The 26,945-nt window shown below is 46.8% G+C and overlaps 1 protein-coding gene across 1 annotated transcript in view; it reads left to right on the top strand.

Annotated features, from left to right (window-relative positions):
• Positions 1–3,007: 3,007 nt before the first annotated feature.
• The window catches only part of STX8 (syntaxin 8), a gene marked incomplete at its 5' end in the record, with an annotated part of 99,797 nt that continues 75,859 nt past the window's right edge, over positions 3,008–26,945 (top strand). The window contains 5 exons of the mRNA XM_080629260.1: positions 3,008–3,172; positions 6,765–6,859; positions 8,524–8,634; positions 16,538–16,662; positions 18,240–18,332. Of these exons, the coding sequence (XP_080485386.1) occupies positions 3,008–3,172; positions 6,765–6,859; positions 8,524–8,634; positions 16,538–16,662; positions 18,240–18,332 (589 nt within the window). The remainder of the gene's footprint in view (positions 3,173–6,764; positions 6,860–8,523; positions 8,635–16,537; positions 16,663–18,239; positions 18,333–26,945) is intronic.

Here is a 26,945-nt window from a genome sequence, read left to right as displayed (position 1 = left end):
AGGGAAGGGAAAGGGAAAGGGAAAAGGGAAAGGGAAAGGAAAGGGAAAAGGGAAAGGGAAAAGGGAAAAGGGAAAGGGAAAGGGAAAGGGACAAGGGAAAGGGAAAGGGAAAGGGAAAAGGGAAAGGGAAAGGGAAAGGGAAAAGGGAAAGGGAAAGGGAAAGGGAAGGGAAAAGGGAAAGGGAAAGGGAAAGGGAAAGGGAAAGGGAAAGGGAAAGGGGAAGGGAAAGGGAAAGGGGAAAGGGAAAGGGGAAAGGGAAAGGGAAAGGGAAAGGGAAAGGGAAAGGGAAGGGAAAAGGGAAAGGGAAATGGAAAAGGGAAATGGAAAAGGGAAAGGGAAAAGGGAAAGGGAAAAGGGAAGGGAAAAGGGAAAGGGAAAAGGGAAAAGGGAAAGGGAAAGGGAAAGGGAAAAGGGAAAGGGAAAAGGGAAAGGGAAAAGGGAAAGGGAAAAGGGAAAGGGAAAAGGGAAAAGGGAAAGGGAAAGGGAAAAGGGAAGGGAAAAGGGAAAGGGAAAAGGGAAAGGGAAGGGAAAGGGAAAGGGAAAGGGAAAGGGGAAAGGGAAAGGGGAAAGGGAAAGGGAAAGGGGAAAGGGAAAGGGGAAAGGAAGGGGAAAGGGAAAAGGGAAAGGGAAAGGGAAAGGGAAAAGGGAAAGGGAAAGGGAAGGGAAATGGAAAAGGGAAAAGGGAAAGGGAAAAGGGAAAGGGAAAGGGAAAGGGAAAGGGAAAAGGGAAAGGGAAGGGAAAAGGGAAAGGGAAAGGGAAGGGGAAAGGGAAAGGGGAAAGGGAAAGGGAAAGGGGAAAGGGAAAGGGGAAAGGGAAAGGGGAAAGGGAAAAGGGAAAGGGAAAGGGAAAGGGAAAGGAAAGGGAAAGGGAAAGGGAAATGGAAAGGGAAATGGAAAAGGGAAAGGGAAAGGGAAAGGGAAAAGGGAATGAAAGGGAAAGGGAATGGGGTGCTGCTAACCAGCCGTGGAAAGACGGAGCTCTGGGCTGTTGCTGTGCTCAGGGTGGGTCCAGGGCTTGGTCCAGGGGTGACCGCTGGGGCATCAGGTGCGGAGCCTCCTCATCCTCCCCTGTTAGGCTGCTATTACCCTGACACAGCAAAACCCCAACTTCTTCCACAGGAGAGTCCACTCCTGTCTGAGCTTGTGTCTCACTATGGGGATCCTGGCATGCAGTAACACAGGGATAACACTGCTGGGATGCCGTGCATTGATTCCCAATTCCCAGCACTCGTCTTGTCCCTCCAGACTTCACTGCTCAGAAATAAACTGCTCAGACACCCAGGGCTGTCACCGCACAGAATTACAGGGACTGGGAAAACTGCCCTAGTACCAAGCAGCCAGGCTGGTTGTTGGGCTGGATCTTTGCATCTTCCAGTGTATTTTGTGCTTCTCTGCAAGATGAAAAAGAGCTCCTGGAAAATCAGGAAGACACAATGGGTTTGGATGCAGTTTTGCTCCTGGCCCAAGCGTTCTCCTACCATTCCCAGGTCCCTGCAAGTGCAGGGATACCCAGGCCTGGCAAACACTGGCTGTGTACCCACGCTTCCTCTGCCTCCTGGTTTTCTCTGTTCCAGTTGTTCTCCAACCCACGGTACCAAAGCTCCCCTGGCCCTGTTTGGGTGCAGGCTACCCTGCTGCCATGCTTACAGCTGTACATTTTAATCCAGACCATATTCTTACCGCAACAGCAACACACAGGTGCGCCAATGGCATTTTCCTAGGTGGTGTCCAGAACCTGTGTAGATGAGGCCCCCAGTGCCATGGGTTAGTGGTGGCCTTGCCAGTGCTGGGGGAATGATTTGAGTTGATTATCTTAAAGGCCTTTTCCAACTGAGCTGATTCTGTGAGTCACCTGAGTCAGGTGCAAGCTGCATGCAAGAGACGCTTGGTGCACTGAGGAGCTGCCACCAAGTTCAAAGCTTGCTGTTGACATGGAAAATTTGGAATACAAAGAATTTCCTTCTTCCTCAATAGCAAAGCTGGAGGAGTGTGGCACCCTGGGACCAGCCTGGTGCCCTGGCGTTTGTCCATCCCCAGCATCACCAACTATGTGCTCCCAAAATCCCAACCCCCCCCCGGGCTTTAGGAAAAGCATCAAATACTCAGGGGGTTCCATCAGCCCCCAGGAGATGCCAGAGGTTTCCAAAGGGACCCTGGCTGTAGATTAAAGGAGATGCCATGGAGATGCAGCCAGTGCAGGAGATACCTGGGAATGAGGGGTTGGTGCTTGTGAGGGCTCTGCCCCTCACCCTGGCCTTGCGCAGCAGCCCCAGTGCTACAACCGGGGCCTGCAGCACTGGGGACAGCCCAGTGGGGCCATGGCATGGCTGGGACCAGGCAGGGCAAGGGGTCCCCTGGGCAAGAACAGCGGGAGGGCCAGGACAAGGCTGGGGACAGCCACGGCTCCCACCCAGCACCTTTGCACCATCAACCCTGTACCATGGGACCTGCAGCTCTGCACCCTGCTTCTCTCCATCGTGCACCTCTGCATCCTGCACCTCTGCACTCCTGCCCTGTTCACCATGTACCCTACATTCCTGCATCTCTCCATATGTGCACTCTGCACCTCTACATCGCACCCCCACAGTCCGCCCTTGTATCCCCATCTCTCGCCCGGTGCCTGCGCTCGGAGAGGTTTGGGCCTCGGCGGGCGCCGTTGTCACGTGACCCGATCCGGAAGCGCGGGGCTCCCGTGCTGGCGGCGATGGCTCCGGACCGCTGGTGAGCGCCGGGCCGCGGTGCCGCGGGCTGGGTCTGTTCCCTCGGCACCCCCAGCAATGCCTGCTCCCGGGGGTGCTCTGCCGCCCGCTGCGGCTGCGAGCCGGGCCCGGCACCCCCGCTGCCGGAGAGCAGCGCTCGGTGGTGCCTGCTGCGACGGGCCGAGGACTGCCCCTGCGCGGCGGGCGGGGGAGCACACCTCCCTGCAGGGCAGTTCCCGGTGTGCTGGAGCCTTCTCCCCGCTCTGGGGCGCACCACGCGGCTGCCCCGCAGAGCAAGGCCGAGGTCCATGCTAGGGGTGGGGAGAGAGAAGCCGGGCAGGGGCCGGGCCTCATGCGGTGCTCTCGCTCGCAGGCTCTCGCTGTACGATGCCACTTGCCAGGTCGCCCAGGAGGTCGCCGAGAAAATCCAGGAGCGGAACCGGTACCAGAGGAACGGGGAAAGCTCGGCCAAGGTACTCCTCTGCCGGCGGCTCCGGGCTTTGTGAAAGCACACTGTTAACCAGGTTTTGTTTTTAGCTGTTCTAAATGGCCCGTCCTTGGCAGTGTTCAAGGCTGTGTTCAAGGACGGGGCTCGGAGCAAGCTGCTCTAGTGGAAGGTGTCCCTGCCCGTGGCAGGGGTCGGAACTGGATGAGCTTTAAGGTCCCTGCAGCCCAAATAATTCCATGATTCTGTGCAGTACTGGTCGAACATTACATTGGCAGGAGCTGGATGTGTTGAGGAAGCTCAGTTCTGAACCCGCCCCTTCCTTGCCGCAAAGGAGAGCTGGCGCTGCCTGGAAGGTGCGTTGCGGGAAGGGGACGCTCTGCTGCCTGCCTCGGTCCAGGGCCTGGGCTGTGCCCGTCATTGCTGCCCGCTGGGAATCCTCAGATGAAAAGTTCTATTTGGTGGCAAGAACCTAGTATTAATGGTATGTTCTTCGAGATTTTCATAAAGGAAACAAGAATACGGTTTCTAAATTAAAGGTGGCTTTTCAGTGTCACAGCAGTAATCTTGGGTTTAACACTAATGAATCTTTTGTGCATGCAGTGATGCTGGTTTCACAAAAAGAGAGAAGGAAAAGCTGTTGGGCACGCACTGCTGATGGGTCAGGGATGTGGCTGCCAGGAGCAGAACTGTTTCAGACATCCTGAATCTAAGAGATGTTGGGATGCACATCAGCTTCTGTGTACTCCCTTCTGTGCAGGTATTGCGTAGGTAGTTTTTTCCCCACAAGGCTGGCCTGCTTCCTTTCTGTAGTGGTTGTAAATCAGATGAAACATTAATTTTTCAGCTTTTTAAAGCTACATTTCTAACAAAAGGTAAGCCTGGAGTTAAATATGAACGAGAAGCAAAAAGTTAGAGCTCACCCAGAAATACAGTGGTCTTCACCTTTTCACACTTCCCATTAAAAACAATTAAATAAGAAGATTCTCAGGAGCGTGCTTTCTTTAGGACGAAAAGTCTCATTCTTCCCCTCCAGAAGCGTAGGAGCCTGCTTGATTGCACCCACTGAGGATCATGTCATTAACTTCTCGTGTGACTGCCTTAAGTGGAAAAGGCATGTGAGCCCTTGAATTGGTCTTCTGTAATGATTTGCATAATTAAAAGCCCACTGATTTATTTTGTAGGCTCTGTCCCTCTCTATAGCAGGATTGTAATGTGCTGTGTGATCACTGACTCTTCTTTGCCAGTCTCTGCTGATAGCTCTTAACATCAAATGTCCTTTTGGAAATACTTCCTTTGCAAATGCATTGAAGAAAACTGCATAGGCTTTGTCCAATAATCCGCTCTTTAATGAATGCCCCAATTTGGCATGAAGTGAAAAGAGGTTTCAGGAGGCCCGAATAGGTGGAATTTGGGGAAAATATTTTCTCCAGCAGTAGAATCGAGAGGAGTGTTTCGAGGTGGTGGTTCAACGCCCTGCTTTTGAGATGCCCAAGTAATTAGATATTGTACAGATACACTCAAGCAACAGAAGACTAATTAAATGTTTGTTGTTTCATGTGTCTGTGTTCATAGGGCACAAAGTCCTCAATTTACATCATTGCAGCTGGTGCTGCGTTCCCCAACCCTCTAACTTAATATCGTATTGGGGCTGTTTGAAACCCTTCTTGTCCTGTAGCTCTCTGAGGTTGTGTTTTATGGAAACATTACATGGTTGACTTATTTCTTCATAAAATCATTTGTTCCATGCCCTGTGTTTTCCGAGCCTGGTTTGCCTTTAATCCATTAACAATTAAAGATGAATATTTGCCAGTGTGTGATTCTACTATAAACAAGTTTCCAACAATAAGAGGGTTGTTTTCATAACAGACATGCATGTTGAGAAACCCACAGCTGAGCAGTCACGTTCTGTGACTCCTGAATATTTTAACGGAGGAAAAAGTGTTTGTACAACATTTGCCTCGCAGGGAGAATGTAAACAAGTTTTTCTTTTCATAGTATTTTGCCATGAGCATAGCTAAAAACACCTTCTGCTGAGCAAAAAACAGAGGATAATATTTAAAATGGAAAAAAACCCAAAACCCTGTAGGGGAAGATTTCCAGCAGCACTTCACTGGTGGTGGGTTGCTCTATTGAGCTGATCTTACAACTCCCATTGGTTTCTCTTTCCTTTTCTTTTGTTTCTCAAATGGAAGCAAAATCTTTAGTTAGAACACTGCAGTTTTTGGCCAGAGGCGTAGTGGGTGGCCATGTGTTAGACACATACACCTTGATGTTACTTTGCTGTGCTGGGTTTGTTAAACGCATCATTTTCCACCTGGCCGTGAGTACTTGTGAAATGTGAAGACCTTTTATTACCTGCTTGCAGAGCTAGAGGATGTGCAGTGGCTCCAACTGCCCTAAAAGCATATACACCTCACCATGGCTTTGGAAATGCTGCCATAGTGTTCAGCTGCTTTGGGTCTGGATCTTGGCTCCGTACTCACAAGGCTGTCTCAGTGTGGTTGCATCTGCTTCCTGTCGTCGTATTTGGCAGTGTTTGAGAACGAGTGTCACTGAGTCAGGGATTTCGTCTTCTGGTGTTGTCAGGGGTTTGAGGCTCTCCTGCTCCAGCCCTGTGCAGTATCAGTGCAGTTCAGCTAATGGATCCTTGCAGCACAGTGACAGCTCGGAGAGACGTTGGTGTCTGGCTGCTGCCTCTGCATCTTCAAGAGGGCAAGTCAAAGGAAATATTCCTGCTCTGTTAGCGTTCATAACACAGAGCATCTGAAGGCTGATGTCTTGTAAACAAGAAGCACATAAAGTCTTAATTAGGATTGCTTGCATAGTTCATTGCAGTTACAGTGTTTTTTCCTAGTATGTTCTACATAACTGTAATGAAAAGAAATAACATTTGAGGAGGAAAAACCCAGAGGATTATTTCAGCCTAAGTTGGGAATGGGTGGGCAGAGAGGAGGAAGAGGAGGATTCCTGCAAGCCTCGGGTTTGCTTGCAGCAGGGAAGAATGTGAATGACTTAACTATGTTTTTAGTAAGAACAAACTCATCCGAATGTGGAGCAGGTCAGTTGTGAGGGAGGGTCCAGGATCAGGTGCTGCTGAGAAGGGAAGCGGAGAAAATCTGAATTTCTTGTGGGATCTTTAGTGTAAAATTTGGAGGAGTTCAGTGGAGGGCATGTCTGAACCTGTGGTAACCTTCCCTTTAATTGGGGAGCTGGGAAAGAAACTTGGTGGCAGGAGAAGCTGCTGCATGTATTTGTATGAAAGATCAGAAGAAAGAACTGGAAAACTAACTGGAAAATATTAGTGTGCTGAAATGTTTTGCCCGTACAAAGGAGTATGTTTATAAAGACTTGAAAGAAAGCTCTCCATATTAAACAGCATTCATGCATTAGAATTGTGTTTGTGAAACCAGCACTGTTTATCTCATTATTTTCTAGGCAGTCCAAACCAGTTGGCTGTGCCGGTCCCCTGTGGCTCTAAGTCAGGCTTTCTTGGTTTGGAATGGAGTCCTTCACACCAGTACAGCTGAAGTTAAATGTGGTGTCACCTGCATGTAGTAGTATGAAATTTTATGCAAGTATAACTCCAACTGAAAAAACTTTTTTCTCTTCCCCTTCAGCTCAATGTGATTATCAGGTCATCGCTGCAGAATCTCCAAGAGAAGATTGATCAGCTGAAGGACTTACTGCTTCGGGCCGTATCAACACACCAAATGTATCTGTGTAAACATCAACTCGCTGACCTTTCTGGATTGTGGGAGAGAGTGGAAAAAATAGGCTGTAATGGCTCTGCCACACAGTTCGGGTTTTTTCCTCATTCCGGTTTTAGACTTTGTCACTAGAACTTTGTCTGTGCTCCTGTTGAATATTTTCATTGCAGCTATAGTGCAAGAAGGGTTGGGAGCCTCATGGCACCTGGTGTGGTGGGCATGAGGCTGGCTTTGGATATGGTTGTGTTGGAGAGGAGCTTAACGACATGATCTGAATAACCTCAGAGCTGCCATTGCCTTGCCTTGCCTGTGTGCTGTGCCAGCATTGCTGATCTGCTTTCTGAGCTCAGCTCACTCCTCTAGCAGAAAATGTGCACCTCTTGGTGCAGTTGCTGCCTGCAGGGTGCTAGGGCAGAAAGGAAGGATGAAGCTCTGTTCAGGGTGTGGGCAGGGATGTGGCAGCCCTGACTTAGACTGGCTTAAGGAGCAGTGGACCTGCATCTTCAGAATGGTGTCAAAATGCTTTAAAACAGGCCTTAGGAAGAAATCACAGGTTTTCTCCTAGCAGTGTTACCCTGGGGCATGGTTTGAATTTGCTGCTTTTTCCAAATGCTGGAAGGATAAGGAGTCAAAGAAGCACACCTCTATCCCTGAAGGTATTCAGCAGCAATCTGGTTTAATGAATGAGTGTTTAATTTCAAGCTTGCTACAGCAGAAATCCCTTTTGAGCACAGGCCCCTGCGAACTGTGCTGATGACTAGGGGTAAAACTTTCCTGTCCAGGGAATGCTCTCAAGCAGACAAATATTGTGGCAGAAAACAGACACAAATCAGTTCAGCTATTGCATAATCTATTCAACAGTACTTGGAAGAGAGTTAGTCCTTCAGAATGTCACTAAGATTACTTAAAATAAGCAAACACAGGTCCCTTGTGGAAGCTGCAGCACTTTAGGGCGTCTTGTCTTTCAGAGGCACAGCATGGATTGTTTTTCTGCTGTCAGTGGCTTTTGAGGTGTTCTGCTGATGAATTTCAAATGGAAACATGCAACAGTAAATTTTTGTTTACTGAGCACTTGGCTGGGAGCTGCTCACCTGGTCTGTGTATTGAGCCTCCAGTGAAGTAAGATGTGAATACCCTCCTGACTTTAAAAGCTCTGTTCTGTTTGGCCCTGCCCTCTTGATACGATCATAGTGTAAGTTGGAGCTCTTTTAAGACTCATCCTCCCCTGAACTTAATCAGTGCAGCACTGTTACACATTGTCAGTGTTATAGAAGAGATTGAATGCATTACATTAATGAAAGAAAAATTATGTTGGATTTTGGAGGGGGAAATGCAGTTCATAATCCTCATGCTAATTTAGCAACAAATAGCCTTCCTGCTCTATCATTACTTTGAGATGGTGGCCTGAAAATCACTCTGTGATCCTGCATGAAACTTCTTCTTTGACATATGTAAACCAGAAACACATTTAGAATAACTGCAGATTTTGTTCAGAAAAATATGACCTGTCCTTCTCTTAGATGTTGCAGCCTTTTTTTGGGTTAAAATAGTTACTGTAGTTAATTCTGATGATCAGGAGGTCTGATTTATTTTAAGAATGTGTAACAGTATTTTATGTAATAAAACTTTTAAGTGTTTTTAAGTTTGGTCCTTAACCAAGTATCCTCAGCACACAGCTGGAGGGGGACAGGAGGCAGAATTTGGTGGATGATCTTCTCACACGACAGAAACAACTTCAGGCATCTTACAAGAATGAAGGCACAGAACCAGATGTGATAAGGTACAGCACTGTTGCCTCAAGCGAGCAATGTGATTGTGCTTTGAGTGCGTCTGAACAGAATGATAAATGGCATCCATTGAGCTCATGTACATGTAGCAAACTGCGGTTTCATTTGCTTAGAAATCACATGGTTTTTTCAGTAATGGTATCATACCACAAAATCACAGAGTGGTTTGGGTTGGAAGGGACCTTAAAGCTCATCCAGCTCCAACCCCTGCACGGGCAGGGACCCCTTCCACTGGAGCAGCTTGCTCCAAGCCCCTGTGTCCAACCTGGCCTTGAACACTGCCAGGGATGGGGCAGCCACAGCTTCTCTGGGCACCCTGTGCCAGCGCCTCAGCACCCTCACAGGGAAGAGCTTCTGCCTAAGAGCTCATCTCAGTCTCCCCTCGGGCAGGTTAAAGCCATTCCCCTTGGCCTGTCCCTACGGGCCCTTGTCCCAAGCCCCTCTCCAGGTTTCCTGTAGCCCCTTTAGGCACTGGAGCTGCTCTCAGGTCTCCCCTTCAGGAGCCTTCTCTTCTCCAGGCTGAACCAGCCCAGCTCTCTCAGACTGGCTCCATACCAGAGCTGCTCCGGTCCTTGCAGCATCTCTGACCTCCTCTGAACTTGCACAAGCAGGTGCAGAAGAGAAGTGGAGCTGAGTCTCTGAGTTTGCAGAGCTTGCTGTACTTCCACGGTCAATGAAATGGCTCTTGAGTGTAAGCTGTAACTGGTAAATCTTTAGTTTAAAGCCTCATATTTTAAAAAATGTCAGTATATGTTCTTGTAAGCCTTGTATGAATCGCAGCTGTTGGGCCCAGGCACCTATTTTATTGATGTGGGGGAAGCTTTGATGCAGCAGGCAGAGGTTTTAGTCTGGCTGTGGGTCATGCAAGGGGCTGTGCTCTGCCCTTCGTGCCCTGCATGGTGCTGTGTGTGTGGTCTGGGTCACACAATGCGACTGAGCGGACCTTCCTCACCTCTGCTGCCCTGTGCTACAGTGAGCTCTGCCTCTGAAGAGAGCAACTGTTCTTCTGCAGCAGGGCCATGTGACAGAAACACATCATTTTGCAAATTTTTAGCTTGTACTTCTAAGTGGGAGGCATTTCCTAAAGCACTCCATTCACTGGACCTGTTCCTGACCATATACACGGTGTTGAATTTGATACGCATGGAAGGTTATTTGTGGAAGGGTGAGTGTTAGAGCATTCCTGAGAAAGTTTCTCACCTTTCTGGAGTATGTCAGCTTTCATAGGTCTCTTTAGGACAAAACAAAACTCCATGTGTTCTGAACTCTGAAGTTCTGAAGAGATACATCTTTTCTCTGATGATCTTTGAGAACCAGTCTCTTCTCAGTGCTGTGCTCTTGAAAAGGGCAGAAGGCAGTTTTGAGGCTATTGTAGAGTGAAAACCTGGGTACCAATGTGAGCATTGTGTCCCACTATGAGTGTTGAAATTAAGACTTTTTTACTAGGTTGTTTACTTTGTGTTTCTTGGAGCACATATAAGAGATACTCAAAGTTTCCTGTACTCACATGTGTATTCATGTTTCATGAGGGCCTCTTCAGTAACATGGTGTAGAGGTTTTGTTCTGCTTGCTTTTGTTCTCCAGTGTGGTGTGTGGTGCAGCCGAAGCACATGTTTCCCTTTGTGGTGTGTTACCTTTGTGTAACCAAACGTCAGTGCAAGGCCTGCTGCAGACAGTGAAACTGTGGACTTTGAACCCAGTGACAGCTCTAGGTTTGGCATTCTGCAAGTTGGCTGGGTTTGGCTGTGCTGGCAGCCCAGAACGCCCCCGTGTGCTGTGCTGTACCCTCAGAGTGTGAGCAGCACCTCAGGGAGGGGATTCTGCCCATCTACTGCACTCTAGGAAGAACCCCCCTGCAGTCCTGTGTCTGGAGCAACAGCACAAGAGGGATGTGGAGCTGTTGGAGTGAGTCCAGAGGAGGCCATGGAGGTGTGCGAGGGATGGCCAGGTTGGACGGGGCTTGGAGCAACCTGCTGTAGTGGAAGGTGTCCCTGCCCATGGCAGGGGTTGGGACTGGATGAGCTTTAAGGTCCCTTCCAACTCAAACCATTCCATGATTTTTCAGGGTGCAGCGCAAGTCCAGGTGATGGGTTGATTCTGGCTCTTACACCTATCACAGTCAACCAAAACATGTGAAATAGCATTGGGCAAAATGTCATTAGGGACTCATGATGTAAGAAGGCTCTTGTGAGACTCCTGCTCTGAGCAGTCCATAAATGGATGTGACCTTCTGGAGCGTGGCCTTGCAGCTGAGGCCATGCAGCATTGGTGTGTTGCTGCTGTGGGGCAGACGGAGGGTGAGGAGTTCACCTAGAGCTGCTCGGGTGTCAAGGTGTTGAGGCAGATGTCCAAAACCTTGTGATATTTCAAGCTCCGTTAGAAATGACCAGGAAAACCAGTGTTTTCCAGCACCAGATAACATCAGAGACAGTATTTATTTGCTGGTTTTACAAGGCTTGAAGTTTTATAGTTCTCTTTTAACTTCTTTAATTAAAAATGGATAAAACTATGCCAAATATTCTCTGTCTGGTGAATTCACATCCCTTCCATATTCTCCCTTGTAGGTCTTGTTTGTAGTGGTACAGGCAGAGACATAACCAGGGCCTGAATCCTGTGCCAGTGAGTCAGACCTGCCTAGCCTGAGCCTGGTCCACATGTGGGTGCGCGGGGACAGAGCTCATCTCCCTGCCTGCCCCACTGCTTGCAGGGACAGAAGGCAACAGCTTCTGATAGGGTTAAGCTGCTATTTACAGCACTGGTTTTCTCTAGAATTGGTGCAGACCTCTGGAACAGCCTGCTTTGGATTTCAGTCAGTGGCAAAGGCCACTGTTCCATGTGTCTGAAGTCTGAAAGCCAGCTTTTCCCACTGCATTAGAAAAATCAGTGCATGTTGTTTGATTAAGTTCTAGCAGTGACACTTCTCTCTGGTTTTGTATTGGCTTTCTATATCTAATCCAGCTCTGATGTGACAGCACACATTTTCAGAAGTCTTTTTCCTTCCAGCCGTCATTGCTTTCATTAACCTTCTTGCACCACTGATCACATATTTATTGTCCCCATGGCCTATAGCTGTGAGGGTTTCACTAGAATTAATCTTCGTTTATATTTGGTCACCATTCAGTGAGTTTTACATCCTTTGAAAACTGCTGTAAAGCTATTTCTGATTGTGAAGTACAGTGGCCTTAATGCTCTTAGTATTTATCCTAACTGACAACTTGGGCTAGAACACAGGGCAGGACGCTACATTACTTTGCTATAGCTTTAGTTCACCTTCCGGCGTTGTCGGCCTTAATTAAGATGCAACTGGAATTTTCCAGGGGAAAGGTTGTGCTGTTTCCGTGGCTTCGCTTGAGTAGGGTCAGTTAAATTTTCTTTAATTAGTTTTCAATAGGTAACTTCAGTATCTTCTCCCCTTTTCTCTCCTTTGAAAGAGATCTGTGCAGGTTATTGTAACAGATGGGAGAAGAATGGGGCAGAAATCCCCATTGATTGCACACCATGCTTTAAGGTCTCTTCCAACCCAACCCGTTCCGATTCTAGAAAGAATTCTTCTTTCTTACAGTTCTCAAATTCCTGAAGAGTGCAAGTGGGCTTGTAGGGGTGAGAATGTTTTAATGAAGACTATATAAGCTGTTCTATGATGTATTTAGTATTGTGCTATGTCTAACCTTGTACTGAAAGTAAGGGATGGTGTAGAAAGGACAGGATTTAAGGTGCAGCCTCATCAGTGCCCGGTGCAGAAGGATTGTCACTTCACTGATCTGCTGGCCACACTGAGGTCACTGTGTCCTGCACATCACTGCGTGGTGTCCCGCGTGGAGCTGGCTTGTGCAGCTTCCAGTCTTTGAAGCCACTGGGACCAGTAGTGAATGGTATCAAGAGGAACATGGCATTTCCTTGAACATGAGAACACCAGTTCTTATTTGAGGGAAGCCAAGGAAGTCCTCTGCCAGCTGCAGGGAATGCTGCCCCTTCTGCAGGCTTCCAGCGGGAGCCTCCACCTGGGAAGATACCTAGAGGGGATTTGGAAGTGCTTGCACTCGTATGGCTTCTCTTAGGTTTTTTTGGAGGGGGAGAGAGCTTGTGTTTTGTTTGTTAAAGTTCTTATTTTATTTACTAGTTTGGAGCTTCCTAAAGTCCACTGCCTGCCACTGTGAGCAATTGAATCATAAGTGAGAGAATCCCCCTGCTTCTTTGCCATCACCTTGGAGACTGACCTGTGAAGCCAAGCTGGGGTGCCCTGGACACTTCAAAGAGCCCCCCTGTATAACTGTATCATTAAGGGAATGTTCAAGTGATCATCCAACCAATTGTCATATGACCCAGGTTTTGTTTAAAATTCAGTCTTGCTGATCAGTCTTCTAAAGCCGTAAGCCTTGATGTGTGGCCTTGGTCTAAAGTAAGTGCTGGTTGACTAATCTAAGTTACTTGGGAAGTTTTATAAGAATTATCAGTGAAACAATGCCTTTGGGAAGATAAGCCCTCCCTTGTTCAGCAGTGACATAGCTCCCTGATTTAAAACCCCATCATCTTTTATACTTGGGTGCATTGCTAAGCCTCGTAATTAGTTAAATCTGCTCCTATAATCAAAAGCTATCTGCACACTCCACTGCTCTGTGGCGCTTTCAAAGATTTACGTGATTAACTTGGCGGAGGCAGTGGGTGGCTAATTGGATAAGCTTTAATCTTCACACCACCAAAGCGAGACGTGGTTAAGATCAGAGGAGGTAGGAAGTTCTGCTGTGTTGTGCGGGAAGGTAGTTACCAAACATGTCAAAAAGATTATTGTAACAAGCAGACTAGTTGTCATGACCCAACCTACAGGAATAGGGCAGGTTACTGGGGGGAGGGAGACAGCGAGTGGTGCAGATTATTTCCATTTTGCTTGCCTTGGCTGTTTTCTTTAACAGGCAGAAATGGTTGTGCTCTCTGCAGCAAGGAAAGAGCTTCGTGTGCCCTCTGCTTTATCTGTGAGCCTGGTAGAAGTTGCCACGTGACTAGAAAATGATGTGTTTAGTCCCCTAAAACAATGAAGAAAGCCAGGTGAGGTGTAAAGCTGGAGTTCAGGGGTGTCTACCTGTCTAATCAAGCCTGACTCCCTGCCTCGATAAATACGTAAGCTTTAATGGAGGTGCAGGGGACTGGAATATGGAAGAATCCCAGCTCCTCTTCTGGATGTTGCCCTTGGAGGCCAGCTGGTCGCTGGCACAGCCTGGGTTCTGCTCCACATGGCTGTTCCAGCCCCATCGGGATACTTAAGTGAGAAGTTGGGATTTAAAATAAGCGCTTTTTAGTCCTGTAGCAAAAATGAAAAAATAAAGTAATCCCACTCTCTGAGTGCTTGTGAGGCCGCACCTGGAATACTGTGTTCCTGCTCTCCAAGAAAAGATGTTGACAGGCTGGAAAGGATGCAGAAAGGGGCCACAGAGATGATCTGAAGACTGGGAAGCTGTATGAGGAAAGGCTGAGAGAGCTGGGCTTGTTCAGCCTTGGAAAAAGAAAGCTCAGTGAAGACCTCATCACCATGTTCAGTATTTAAAGAGTGGCTACCAAGCAGATGGAGACTCCCATTTTCCAGAGAGTGATGTGGAAAAGAGGGCTGATGGGCACAAGTTACTCCTGGGGACATTCCAACTGAACACAAGAGGAAAAGTTTTCACAAAGAGAACGATCAGCCATTGGAATAATCTCCATGGGGAAGTGGTGGACACCCCAGTGTTGAGCACTTCTAAGATTCAGCTGGACAGGGTGCTGGGACATCGTGTCTGGTCACGTTTTGCCAGGAAAGGTTGAACCAGATGGTTCTTGAGGTCCTTCCACCCTGGGCTTCTGGGATTCCTTTTTTGGTTTTTGATTCTGGTAAATCCATTACCTCGAGGTGAAGCTGAATGAACATCTTAAAGTTTTAAGTGGGGAGAGGTTGAGCGTTCTTGAGTGGATCTGTCTGGGGCTGCAGTATGACCTGTGTAGTGTGCTGCACACAAATGAGGGCATATATGCCTGTAATTTATGGATGGCCCAGAACTCCCGTGGTGATGAATTATTTTTCAGCAGTGTTGATCCCCTCATGGCCAGGAGATGTCTCCAGTTCACCGTAATTGCTCAAAGAACTCCTAGACCCAAGTTCTGGATCTTGCTGTAAGCTTGCAGTCATTCCTCTGGATATCCTCAGGGTGCATCAGCTCCTCCACTGACGCTTGTGTGGTGTTAACTTCTTCTGATACAGGATTTGGACCACAGAGTGATTTTGAGCATATGTGCGTGTGCCGTGAAGTGTTTCAGTCTATCTCATGGAGAAGGGACCTGGACTCAATGTAAAGAAAACGAAACAGAATAACCCCCTTCCCCCCAAAACCCCAACAAACCACAATCCCCCCCCAAAAAACCCACCACAAAACCAGAAACCAAACCAAAATTACAAAAAAAAAAAAAGAAAAAAAAAAGTCTTATTGTAATTAAAACATTTGGAGAATTTGAGAGATCCTAAAAACGCTCCTTGCCTGGTTTGTGAAATTGCTTTGGGAAAGAACAGAGTAAAGGTAAAATGAGATTCCTGTCCCACATCTGAGTTGCAGTTTCGGGTTCAAGTGCCTCAGAATCCGTCATCTGATGTTCTTGTAGGAGAATCTAATGAAAAGCTGAAAGGAAGAAACCACAAATCTGGTATTGAGAAAAATACTTAAGTGTCATTTCATTTTGCTACGTTAATTTATGTGCCCTGGACGTGCAAAACTTGTTTTCTGCGATAGCCAAGGAAGTGTCTGTAACACGAACAACAGAAGTCCTAACTCTTTTAAAACAAACCCCGTAACTTGATTATTCTCTCATTTAAGACTGAGTGAGTGCCTGACTACTCATTTAAGAGTGAGTGCCTGCTTGTGTTGCTGCCAGGATGGAAGTGCAGGAGAGTAGCTGTGTGATGTCCATCTGCAGATTTGGAGTTGCAGAAATGTTCCTTTCTTAGGTTTGGTCAGGATTGCAGTAAATGAGTAGTTTCACCTGATTTGCATCTGTATTAACATGTTGATCCTTTTGCAGTTGGAAGCTTTCAGGCTGTACCTCAGTGTTTTGGTAAGTCTGTGGTTTCATAGAATCCCAGACTGGTTTGGGTTGGAAGGGACCTTAAAGCTCACCCCGCTCCAACCCCTGCCACAGGCAGGGACCCCTTCCACTGGAGCAGCTTGCTCCAAGCCCCTGTGTCCAACCTGGCCTTGAACACTGCCAGGGATGGGGCAGCCACAGCTTCTCTGGGCACCCTGGGCCAGCGCCTCAGCACCCTCACAGGGAAGAGCTTCTGCCTAAGAGCTCATCTCAGTCTCCCCTCTGGCAGGTTAAAGCCATTCCCCTTGGCCTGTCCCTACAGGCCCTTGTCCCAAGCCCCTCTCCAGGTTTCCTGCAGCCCCTTTAGGCACTGGGAGCTCCTCTAAGGTCTCCTCTTAAGGACTGTTCTCCAGGCTCTCTCCATAGCAGAGGTATTCCTAAAAAGAGATGTTTTTTACTTATGTTTTTATCACAGCACATAACCTCAATAATATGTGTATTCTCAAGAACCCTAATGCTTTTTAGCAGTTTTGAATGCTGTCTGTTCTACGTGCAAACAATATTTATTATAGGTATATTAAACAATGTATAGTGTATATTTCACTGTGTAGCTTAATTTTTCGCTGCAAAATTAATTCTCTTCCTACTTTACCTCTCCTAAGGCGGTGTTACAGAGCCTGCAGGGCGCAATGGTATTGGAGATTGTTGGATTCTTTTGGTCTCATTTTTTCTATGATTGCAGAAAATCACGTGGAGTGCAACAAATATCTCTGCTTCCGCCTCTGTCAGCAAGTCTTACAGCACAGATTAGGTGATGAGTTTGTGTTGAAAATTATTTACTGATGTTATTTTCAGATCAAGCCTAATGACGGGAGGGGTCAAACGAGGTGTCACTAACCCATGGCTCTTGGAAGAATCTGAGGAAACCAGAGGGCTTGGCTGTGACGATCTCAGGCAGCAGCAGCGAAGGATCATAGAAGGTACAAGAGTCTTTCTGGTTTTTATAAGCATCACTGCCTCTCTGAGAGGAGCCCTTCTTAGAAAGTCAGTGCAATAACCTGGGCTGAAATTTTGTTATCTACAGATGTCAAACATCATCGTTCCAGGTGGTTATTTTCTGTATTTGCAGGAGCAGAATTGCGCTTGAAATATTAGACAGAAGCTCTTCTGTGAGGGTGCTGAGGCGCTGGCACAGGGTGCCCAGAGAAGCTGTGGCTGCCCCATCGCTGGCAGTGTTCAAGGCCAGGTTGGACACAGGGGCTTGGAGCAAGCTGCTCCAGTGGAAGGTGTCCCTGCCTGTGGCAGGGGTTGGAGCTGGGTGAGCTTTAAGGTCCCTTCCAACCCAAACCAGTCTGGGATTCTATGAATATTCTTCACTGAAAGCTTCTTTGTAAATCAAGTTTTGAAAGATCTTACGGGGCATCCCTGATTTTGACCATGTTCATGGTTTTGGTTTTCAGTGGGGGTCTCATTAATTGCCCTGAGTGTGGTGGCATTACTGCTGGGCTTCAGGCTAGGAGATGTTATGTGTCTTGTTGAATTGGACAAAGGTAGGAATTAACTAATCTAAAAAGGATTGTTAGATTTTGACCCTTAGCATCTGTAAGGAATGTGTAACTTTGGAAGTGTTGGCAAACCTCGGCTCGAGGACATGAGGTAGTTAATGAGGTCATTTCTATGCAGTTAAATTCTTGGAAGTGATCAAATGAAATCAGTCTCCAGATAAGGCCCACTTCAGTCTGCACATGAAACCACATTTATAGCTACAGTTCAGGAGAACAGCATGGTCCAGGAGAAACATCAGGCTCCAGTTTTTGACTACCCCATGGGTATCCCATTGTAGGGAAGGGTGCTCTGGCCACCCTGCACAATTTTTGGCTCCCAGCCTGCAGTCATGCTCTGTGCAGCATTTCTGCTCTGCAGTTTGTCAGAGCAGTCCAGCCTCCAGCAGCTCTTCCTGTCCTGCTTCTTGACAGCTTAGTGCAAAACCTGCAGCTCTCCTTGTCCCAGGGGCTGTGTGGAACCTGCCGTCTGGGGCAGCAGAGGTGCTGAGGTTCTTCATAAAGGAGTGTCTGCAGAGCTGGTGGGACCACATGGAACTTCAGCTGCCCCTGTGCCCCCTGTGTCTCAGGCTCTCTTCCATGCACTCTGTATCCTCTTGCAGCCTTAAGAATCTATTTGAATTCTTTGGTGTTTGCATCACCTGTTTGTCTTTTATTCGTGTTAAAAGTTTCCTGGAAAATTGAAAAAGGCTAATCAGGGATCTCTTATGTGTGTGCCAGAAATAGGATTGAGTAACAGCTGAATGTTGACTTCTTGGATTTTTTTTGGTGGGGGGACCCTCAGCTAAATGTCCCAGCCAGAGCAGACAAATTAATTACCCATCATTCACATTGAGTGCTGTTGCTATAAGGATTCATTTTCATGTTGTGTTGATGTATTTTTCTTAATCCATTTTAACTCTTTAAGCACAGACTAGATCTTTCCCTTCATTTTTACGGTACATAGCCTAGCATATCAGCAATGTTTTTCATGTTATTTTCTTTTTCTGGTGCAGAACAAGATGCTGGACTCGATGCACTTTCTTCAATCATATCTCGGCAAAAGCAAATGGGGCAGGAAATTGGGAATGAGCTGGATGAGCAGAATGGTAAGAACAAGATTCAGAGACTCATTTTCGTGTTAAGGTTGTGATTCACACAACTGCACTGCTTTTTGCCCACAAAGTAACAGGACAGTGTAAACAGCCACTACAGATTCTACATGTTCATGACCTGGTGAGTTTATTGTGTTTCACCACTTACCCTGTTGTGCATGTGTAATGGCTAACACTTGGAATATTTTTATCAAGCCTGCCTTTAAAAGAAAAGATTGGTGATTATTTGTACAAAACACAAAACTTCTGTCCTTGATTTTGGCATTTTTCAGTTTTAAGACAGTTTTGATGGTTTTTTGTGTGTTGCTGAGTTTCACTTGATCATTCTTACTCCATGTCTTTCCTTATTAACTAAATGGAAAAGTCTTGACCCAGTGACTGAGGAAGTGTTGTATTGTTTGCTGCAAAGGATTTGGATTTGGAGGGTTTCATGGCATTGAATGTAGGATCAAATTAAATTAAATGCAATATTGAACTAGAAGAGTACCTGTTCTCTTTAAAACGAGCCAGTATCCAAATGGTGGAGTTGCTCTCCTGTTCACTTTGCTTTGTTACCCACTTAATTGTTCGCATGACATAAACTGGCCCTAGGAGAGCAGATCCTCCTGTCTTCTGACTTTTCATTCCTTACAATATGGTAATAGTTCAATTAGAGCCTTGGAGTCCTGCCAGCTTTCTCCCTTGCACAAAGGCTTGAGCCATATGGTTTATCCTTGGGTTGTGTTGTACTTAACCACTGAGAAGGTAAATGTCCTTTTACTTGGTAATAAATGATACGCTTAAATCGGCTTCTTCCTGGACCTGTATTTTTCCCCCTTGTATTTCTCTGCATGCTCAGAATGAGGGGGTTCCCGTGTTAACAACCGTGTAATGTGGTGTACTACTTGGGAGCTCCATTCCAACTAAGAGTAAAGTAAGAAGACGGCTTTCTCATGTTCGCCTTGAATACATGGCTAAGTCCAGGAGGGATATGAAATGTCTAGAATATGTCTTTGTTTATTAGTCTTAAGATGGTTAAGAAATGGTTTGTGCAGCTGGGAGAAACTGCTTAGTGGTCTTGTCATATTTTGATCCTCTGCCTTGTGTGAGGAAAGACATTTTCAATTAGAAATCTTTGTTTCAAAAGCCTTCTAATAATTGTTGATTAAAAAGTTTTATTAATTGCTTTTTTTGGCTCTAAATAGAAAGCAGATGGGGAGCGTGTGCATGTTCACTCATTCTCTGTGAAACCTTGGTTTCTCATCAGGAAAATACATGCTCTGTGTCCCATTTCTCTCTGTTGGGAATAGGGGAAGGTTCTCCAAATCCCTCTGGTTTTGCGACCCTGAAGGTAATGTGTGTCGTAGCATTGCCTTTCCGCCTGACCGTGCCAGCCTTTTCTAGCACCGCAGCCTTGAGACAGCTGTGAAGTTGGGAATGCCTTAACCCTCCTTTTTACACACAACACAAAGAAAGCCGGTTTGGTTTTGCTCACAGATAGTCCAGGGCAAAATTGTTCATGTTTTCAGGTGAGCTCTTTCTGGAGCTACAGGCAGCTTGTTCTTTTCTCAAAAGCTGGAAACCTTTCCTGTGGAAGCCTGCTCCATACTGAGTGATGAGGATTTAGCCTGACCCTTCTAGGTAAGGGACCAGATCGCTCATCAGCACTGAGCGAGTGGAACTTCCATGTTTTCTCTGGCTTCAGGCAATCCCTTTTTTGTGTGTGTGTGTGGATACAAGGGGATATGGTTGGGTATTCTGTTGCTGCTGGCACACTGGAAAAGCTGAAATGCCAGCAATATTTTCCAGGGGCTACTTTCCCTTTGCACATCTTCTTTTATGTCCTCTGCTTAAGTATCTACAGTGGTTTCTCAGGCACTCTGCCAACCTCGTGTCACTGTTGATGAGGATAACTGCCCTGTAATTTCCCTGTTCTTGGAATCTCTTTCCTTCCTAGTGCTGAGTGATAAAATGGCATCGTCTGTGCTGGGGGGCAGGAGGAGAAGTTCATCTTCAGGAGCTGCTGCATCAATGGCTATTTTTATTTGAGTCAAATTTGCCGTCAAACTCCCCATTTCACCAAGACACTTGACTTCCACTTCCCTGACCTGCTTTGGACATTCCCACCTTCTGCAACTAATTAGGTGCCTTCAGCATGTTCTGGTGTTAATTCAGAAGTGGCTGATGACGTCTGATAGCTGATGAAACAGGCTTTAGGGAGCTGGGTAACTGTACTGAGTTTCCAGACAGGTTGTTACTCAGACCTGCTTTTTCCCTTCCCCTACCAACTCAGACTCCCTGCTCAGTGGAGATACTTGCTCCAGAGGCATTTCCCCCTGGGTGCCAGTTGGTGTAGCTGTGCATTCACAGATGCCCGGCTATTGGAGGCATCCCGATTAATTATGCAAAGTTTACTTCTCGAGCAGAGTTGGTACATGTAAATTCTTTTGTGTTTGTTAAATGACTGAAAAATGATTCAACTCTGCTTTTAGAAGTGCGGTTACTTGGTGGTATCTATTTTTACTTCCCTGGTGGGCTCACAGGCAGTGGCGCGGAGCAGTGCTGGAGGTTGGTAAGAGGGCGTCCTGCCAGCAGGGCCGGCCGCAGCGGTCGCTGTGCTCCCCAGAGGGGTTGGTCCCTCCCCTGGGGCAGGCTGAGTGCCGCCAGCCTCACTGAGCTCCCTGCAGTGCTTTGGGAGGGCACAGAGATGCTGCGAGGGCTGAAGCAGCTCTGCTCTGGAGCCAGGCTGGGAGAGCTGGGCTGGGTCAGCCTGGAGAAGAGAAGGCTCCTGAAGGGGAGACCTGAGAGCAGCTCCAGTGCCTAAAGGGGCTGCAGGAAACCTGGAGAGGGGCTTGGGACAAGGGCCTGTAGGGACAGGCCAAGGGGAATGGCTTGAACCTGCCAAAGGGGAGACTGAGAGGAGCTCTTAGGCAGAAGCTCTTCCCTGTGAGGGTGCTGAGGCGCTGGCCCAGGGTGCCCAGAGAAGCTGTGGCTGCCCCATCCCTGGCAGTGTTCAAGGCCAGGTTGGACACAGGGGCTTGGAGCAAGCTGCTCCAGTGGAAGGGGTCCCTGCCCGTGGCAGGGGTTGGAGCTGGACGAGCTTCAAGGTCCCTTTCAACCCAAACCAGTCTGGGGTTCTATGATTCTGTGATGCTGGGTGATCTCTTCGAGCTCCCTCTGCAGTCACCAGACACCAGCAGGGACTGCCCAGGGGTGATCCCTTCAGCTTGGCCTGAAAAAGCCTGTTTTTCCCCACTGATCCTAAAGCAAGCCTGGGTGCAGTGGAGGTGGCTGCTTTGCAGACACCCACCCTGAGCAGATGAGTCCCGTCTTTTGATTTCATTGCAGTGTGTCCAAGGTTTAATTGAAGTCTCATGTCACTCTCTGCTCAGATTTTTAGTGTAGCTCCATCCTGGAGCTTTTATGGCTCTGCTGATGGGTCTTCTCAAACCTCCTGAGCGTAGTATTTTGCACTGATGAGCAAAGTAGAAGCAGGGTACCAGGAGATAGCAGTTTTTTTCCAGCCTTAGTAGTCTGCTAGCAGTGGGGAGCGATGGGGGATTAACAAAAGAATTTTCCCATCATTAGTTCCAAATTCAGCCCCAGACTTTCTGTAATCCTTTCATCTGTTACATAAAAAAAGTGCAAATGGCCTCTGGGCCTGTGGATGAGGCAATCGGATCCAGTGCAATAGTTTTGGAAGAATGCTTTCAGAAATTCTGGGTGCTGTTTGTTTTACCCTTGTAGAGATGTTGTTTTCTCATTGTGACATGCCTGCATGAGAACACGGCACTCGGCGACGCGTGGTCAATGTTGGTAGCTTGCAAAATGTGTTGTGTTTGGCATTGTTACCATCCTGCTCTCTGCTTGGTGCACGCCACCAGGGATGGGTTCTTTGGCTTCTGGCTCCTCTCAAATTTATGCCAGAGCATAAATATGTTCATAAAGAGATAAGCTGCAAAACCAGCGCACTGTTAACATCCTTTTACTGGTCAAGAGAATGCTGTACACAGCCAGAGGGAATATCCCAGATGTTCTTAACCCAAACGGATCATTTTAAGTAAACAGTCTCTCAGAATGATGCTCTAATGACATGGTTATGTAACATCTTTAATTTCTTGTCAAAATCAAATTTCCAAAACCAACCAAAAATTGAAACTCTTTTTTTTTCTTAATAGCTCTGCAAACAGAGGTTTCTGGGTCACCCCTGCTCGTGGGGGGTGGCACATAAGCCTCAAGGTGGATTCAGCACAGCTTCCCATTTGGTGTCAGCTCAGTAGTCAAAGCGAGAGACTTGCCTGGTATTGGACTTTGTCAGCCTGACACGCTTCCATCAAAACAGTTGAGAGGCTGAGAGAGCTGGGCTGGGTCAGCCTGGAGAAGAGAAGGCTCCTGAAGGGGAGACCTTAGAGCAGCTCCAGTGCCTAAAGGGGAAACCTGAAGAGGGGCTTTGGACAAGGGCCTGTAGGGACAGGCCAAGGGGAATGGCTTGAACCTGCCAGAGGAGAGACTGAGATGAGCTCTTCGGCAGAAGCTCTTCCCTGTGAGGGTGCTGAGGCGCTGGCCCAGGGTGCCCAGAGAAGCTGTGGCTGCCCCATCCCTGGCAGTGTTCAAGGCCAGGTTGGACACAGGGGCTTGGAGCAAGCTGCTCCAGTGGAAGGGGTCCCTGCCTGTGGCAGGGGTTGGAGCTGGGTGAGCTTTAAGGTCCCTTCCAACACAAACTGTTCTATGAAAATGCGATTTGGAGACTCCACTTGAGACTGCAGCCCTGTTCTAGCTGTTGTTCTATACACACACAGAGAATTATTCTTGTAAAGTCAAAGGGTGAGTTAAAGTATTCTTGGTGATGCAGAGACTTGTTGAAAACACTGTCAGCAATTCCTGTGCAGCAGGGCTGCGATTCGTCTCCTAGGGCAGCGTGCCCCCACGAGTCGAGCACCCATTCGGTGTGTGTATGTACAGTAAAATGCTTCCCCTGAGGACTCTGTTATTGTGATTGCCTTATTGCATAATTAAAAAGTTAACCCTGAAGTCGTTTTGCATTTCTGTTTATTAAGAACATTTTTGCTATAATACAAACTAATTAGCATTGCGGATGGAATATGTTTGACTTATGAGGCTGGAACCAATGGGGCGGGGGTTGCATCACGTCATTGTTAGGATTAGTTTGTAAATAAGAAATGATTAAAGATGAAATTTGAAAAAATGTTCCTCATCTTGTCTAAACAATGGATGTTTTCATCAGAGGGAGTTACAGTCCTGCGCGCCCTGACCCCTTCTGAGATGCTGCGAGTCCTCTGTCACTGGGGTTTGAAGGTGTTCAGCATTCCATGGGACAGGCTGAGCACCAGCAGGTTCAGGTTCTCTAAAACCTCTACAGAAAAGCACATGTTTTTAATATTCAGGTATAAAATAACCATCTGCAGCCTGACTGACCTCAGACCATGCAGATAGGCTTTTGCTTCCTGAGCTTATTGTATGGAATAGAAACAGCTTCAGTTTTACTGGGGAAATGTGCAGTCTTTATTGCATGCTGTTTAGTTGGATTTAACCATTCTTAAGGGAAAAATTAACACCTGTGTCAAAATGTTGCTTTTTGTCATGAGCAATCTAAATAGCGGAGTATTTAGTCTGAATATGAACACTCAGAAGCCGGGGAATGCCAAATTTGAGGTTAGGTGACACTTCTTGCCTGTATTTCTAGGCTTAAAACAACTGCATGCTGTTTTCTGGAGGTCCTGCCTCCTTTTGTGCACAGGAGTTGATCTTTTCCAGGGCTGAATTAAGCACATGCGGTGACAAAAACTGCTTGTAAGGTCTCTGCCTCGTTGCTTCAGGCATGGGACAATGTTAGTGAATAAACTCCTGAGCAGGAGCTCCATGTGGGGATGGTTAACTCATCTTACCCAGGCTATTTCAGAAGTGATTCCTTTCTGCATGTCCAGCTTGGCATCGTAGGGTCTGGTTTGCTGAGGTTTTGAGCACTGGCATTTAACAGAAGTTGTTGTGGGCTGTACTCTGGATATAGTGAATCACGGAGTAGTTTGGGTTGGAAGGGACCTGTAAGCATCATCTAGTCCATCCCCTGTGAAGTACTGGAGAATACAGAATCATAGAATCATTTAGGTTGTATGAGACCTCAAACAGCATTGAGTCCAACTGTAAACCTAATGGTGCCAAGTACCCCACTAAACCATGTCCCTGAAATACATGAAAATATATTTGGAAAGATAGATAAGGTTTGCTTTATATGTGGCTTTTTAAAAAGAGGTTCAAACCCTCTTTTCCTGACCATCCAAAATAAACCTTAACTACTAATTTCCTTATTTTTCCTTCCGAGTTGGGGATGATAGTGTTTCATTTCCCAAGGAAGCTGTCAAAATCACAATACACTTGTACATACTGTCAGGAGGGCCATTGTTGGAAGGTCAGGGGGGAAGCCTTTAACTCTTCAGAGAAGAGTTGGAGTTGTCTGCAGTCCATTAGGAATGCAGCCTTGTGTTGGGTGATGAGATTAAAGCAAAATACTCGGTTTCTGTCAGGGAAGTAAGCCCTGCCTCTGCTGCCTCCTGAAGGAGCTGTGTAATGAAAACCAAGGTTACACCGAACTTGCATTGGATTGGAAATATCTACACGAGCCAGTATTATTTATAGCATTTCCTAACCTTTTAAGTATATGACTTTGCTTCAGTGTTATTTATCTGTAAAATTTCCTGGTGTTCGTAAAAAGAAAATAGAAAGCCCAGAGAAGCTCTAGTGTGGCTCTAACTCCAGGCCTGGGTCAGCAGCCAGATGAGAACACCTACACAGAGCTCTCTGCAGTGCAGGCTGACAGGGTAATTTTACCGGTGTTGGATGATGGGGAGAGGTGTGAGATGTCTTTGCCTGTGGGCTTCATGGCTGGTTGGTAACAGCAGAGGTAAGAAGGAGTAAGCATCTTTGTGCTCCCTTCCAGGCTCTGGTGGGATGGGTTTCTAGCAGTTGAACTCTGGTACAGCAAAATAAAGTACTTGTAAGTATTCAGGAGATGAGAGGTCTGCAGTGGCTCTCACACAGCTCCTTGGTAAGAGTCAGTTGTGTCAAATGAGTTAGGACTTACTCTGTGGAAGAGCCTTATGAGTAGGGGATAAGAATTAGGTGCCATTTTGACTTAAGAATAGCTTTGGTGCTCTCTCATGAGACTTTCTTATAAGTAGCTTATGGAAGCATGCGTTCCAACAAATAATCTTCAGTAGATGTGTCGTTGATTGGATAATTATACTTGGAAAGAACAGAAGTATGTCTTCAGTGGGGCTGCATGGGTCTGTCTGGTTCTGTTCAGCATTATGGTAAGGATATGGATGATGAAGCACACAGTGTAATACAAAGGTGAGAAAGTCTGGAGCTACATTGGGAGTAATGCTAGAACTCCTTCAAATGATCTTAAGGAGCTAGAGTTCAATTCAGTCAGGCTGCTTGCGAAGGATGGCTGTTCCGTAAGGTTTAATCGAATTAAAGATGAGTATAGTGTATAGGGTCAACTCTTAAAGAGGAACAGATAGTATAATATCATGGAAAAGACCCTGTACAAGCCAGTGTTGGTTGGAGATTATGGGATCCTTCCTTACGCTTGACACTGAGGAGGAGACAGCATGCAGGTTGAGCCAGAACTCTTCAAGGTTAACGTGGACCTGGGCAGAAAGCCCCAAGGGTAGGCAAAAGCCTGATTTAAAGCGTTGAGGAAAGATGAACTGCTTGGGTAGCTGAGTTAAAAGAAGAGAAGGCAGAGATGGGAACACAAGGTTCTTCAAGAATGAAACAAGCTGGTTCCAAAGGGGTGGGAGAAAGGTTTTGGTAATAGGATTGAGTCAGGGTCAAAAGGAGCAGGGAAATCCTCCCAACAGCAGTGAAGTGGCCTGTGCTGGGAGGTTGGGAAGTCCCTGCTGTGGGACGTCTTTAAAAACATGTAGTATTCCTGACAGTTTGAGCTGAGCTGGAGCAGGAGATGGACGAGACAACTTCCAGTATTCTGTTGTGACCTTCTCTAGCTCTTTCTTTCCTATCTCCTCCACAACTTGGCTTCCTTCAGGCTTCTAGTTATGCTGCTTTTATTGAGTTGAAATTTAATCTCCTCTTCTAAATGACTAATCCTCACTTTTGAAACTGCCCATCAGAATTCCAGCATTCTTGCTCAACTAGTTCCGTTTCTGTGTCCTTTTCTATCTCCCTCTAACTTCTGTGTGTCTTAATGTGAAAGCACTGGGGTACTGTAGCTCCTGAGGCCACTGGAGAATCTTAATATGGGAAAAACACCGTTGTTCTGAAATGACTGAGCTATTTTGGCTATAACTTTAGTTTTTATTTATTGGCTTTTTAGTTCATCTGTGAGCAGACATCCAAGTTGGGAATCTTGAGCCTGAGTAATTAAATTTTTTTGACATTTTAAGCAAAAGAAGGCCTTCTCATGGAAAATAAAAAATGGCCTCAATAGCAGATCATGCTACTGAGCCTATGTGTATAATTTTATCACATTCTACATACATATAATCATAGAATCACAGAATGGTTTGGGTTGGAAAGGACCTTAACATCATCTGGTACCAACCCCCTGCCATGCGCAGGGACACTTTCCACTGGAGCAGCTTGCTC

Source organism: Psittacula echo (genome assembly GCF_963264785.1).
Source record: "Psittacula echo genome assembly, chromosome: 14".
Lineage (NCBI taxonomy): Eukaryota > Metazoa > Chordata > Aves > Psittaciformes > Psittacidae > Psittacula > Psittacula echo.
Note: the sequence above shows the minus strand (reverse complement) of the source record. Positions and strands in the feature narration are given on the sequence as shown.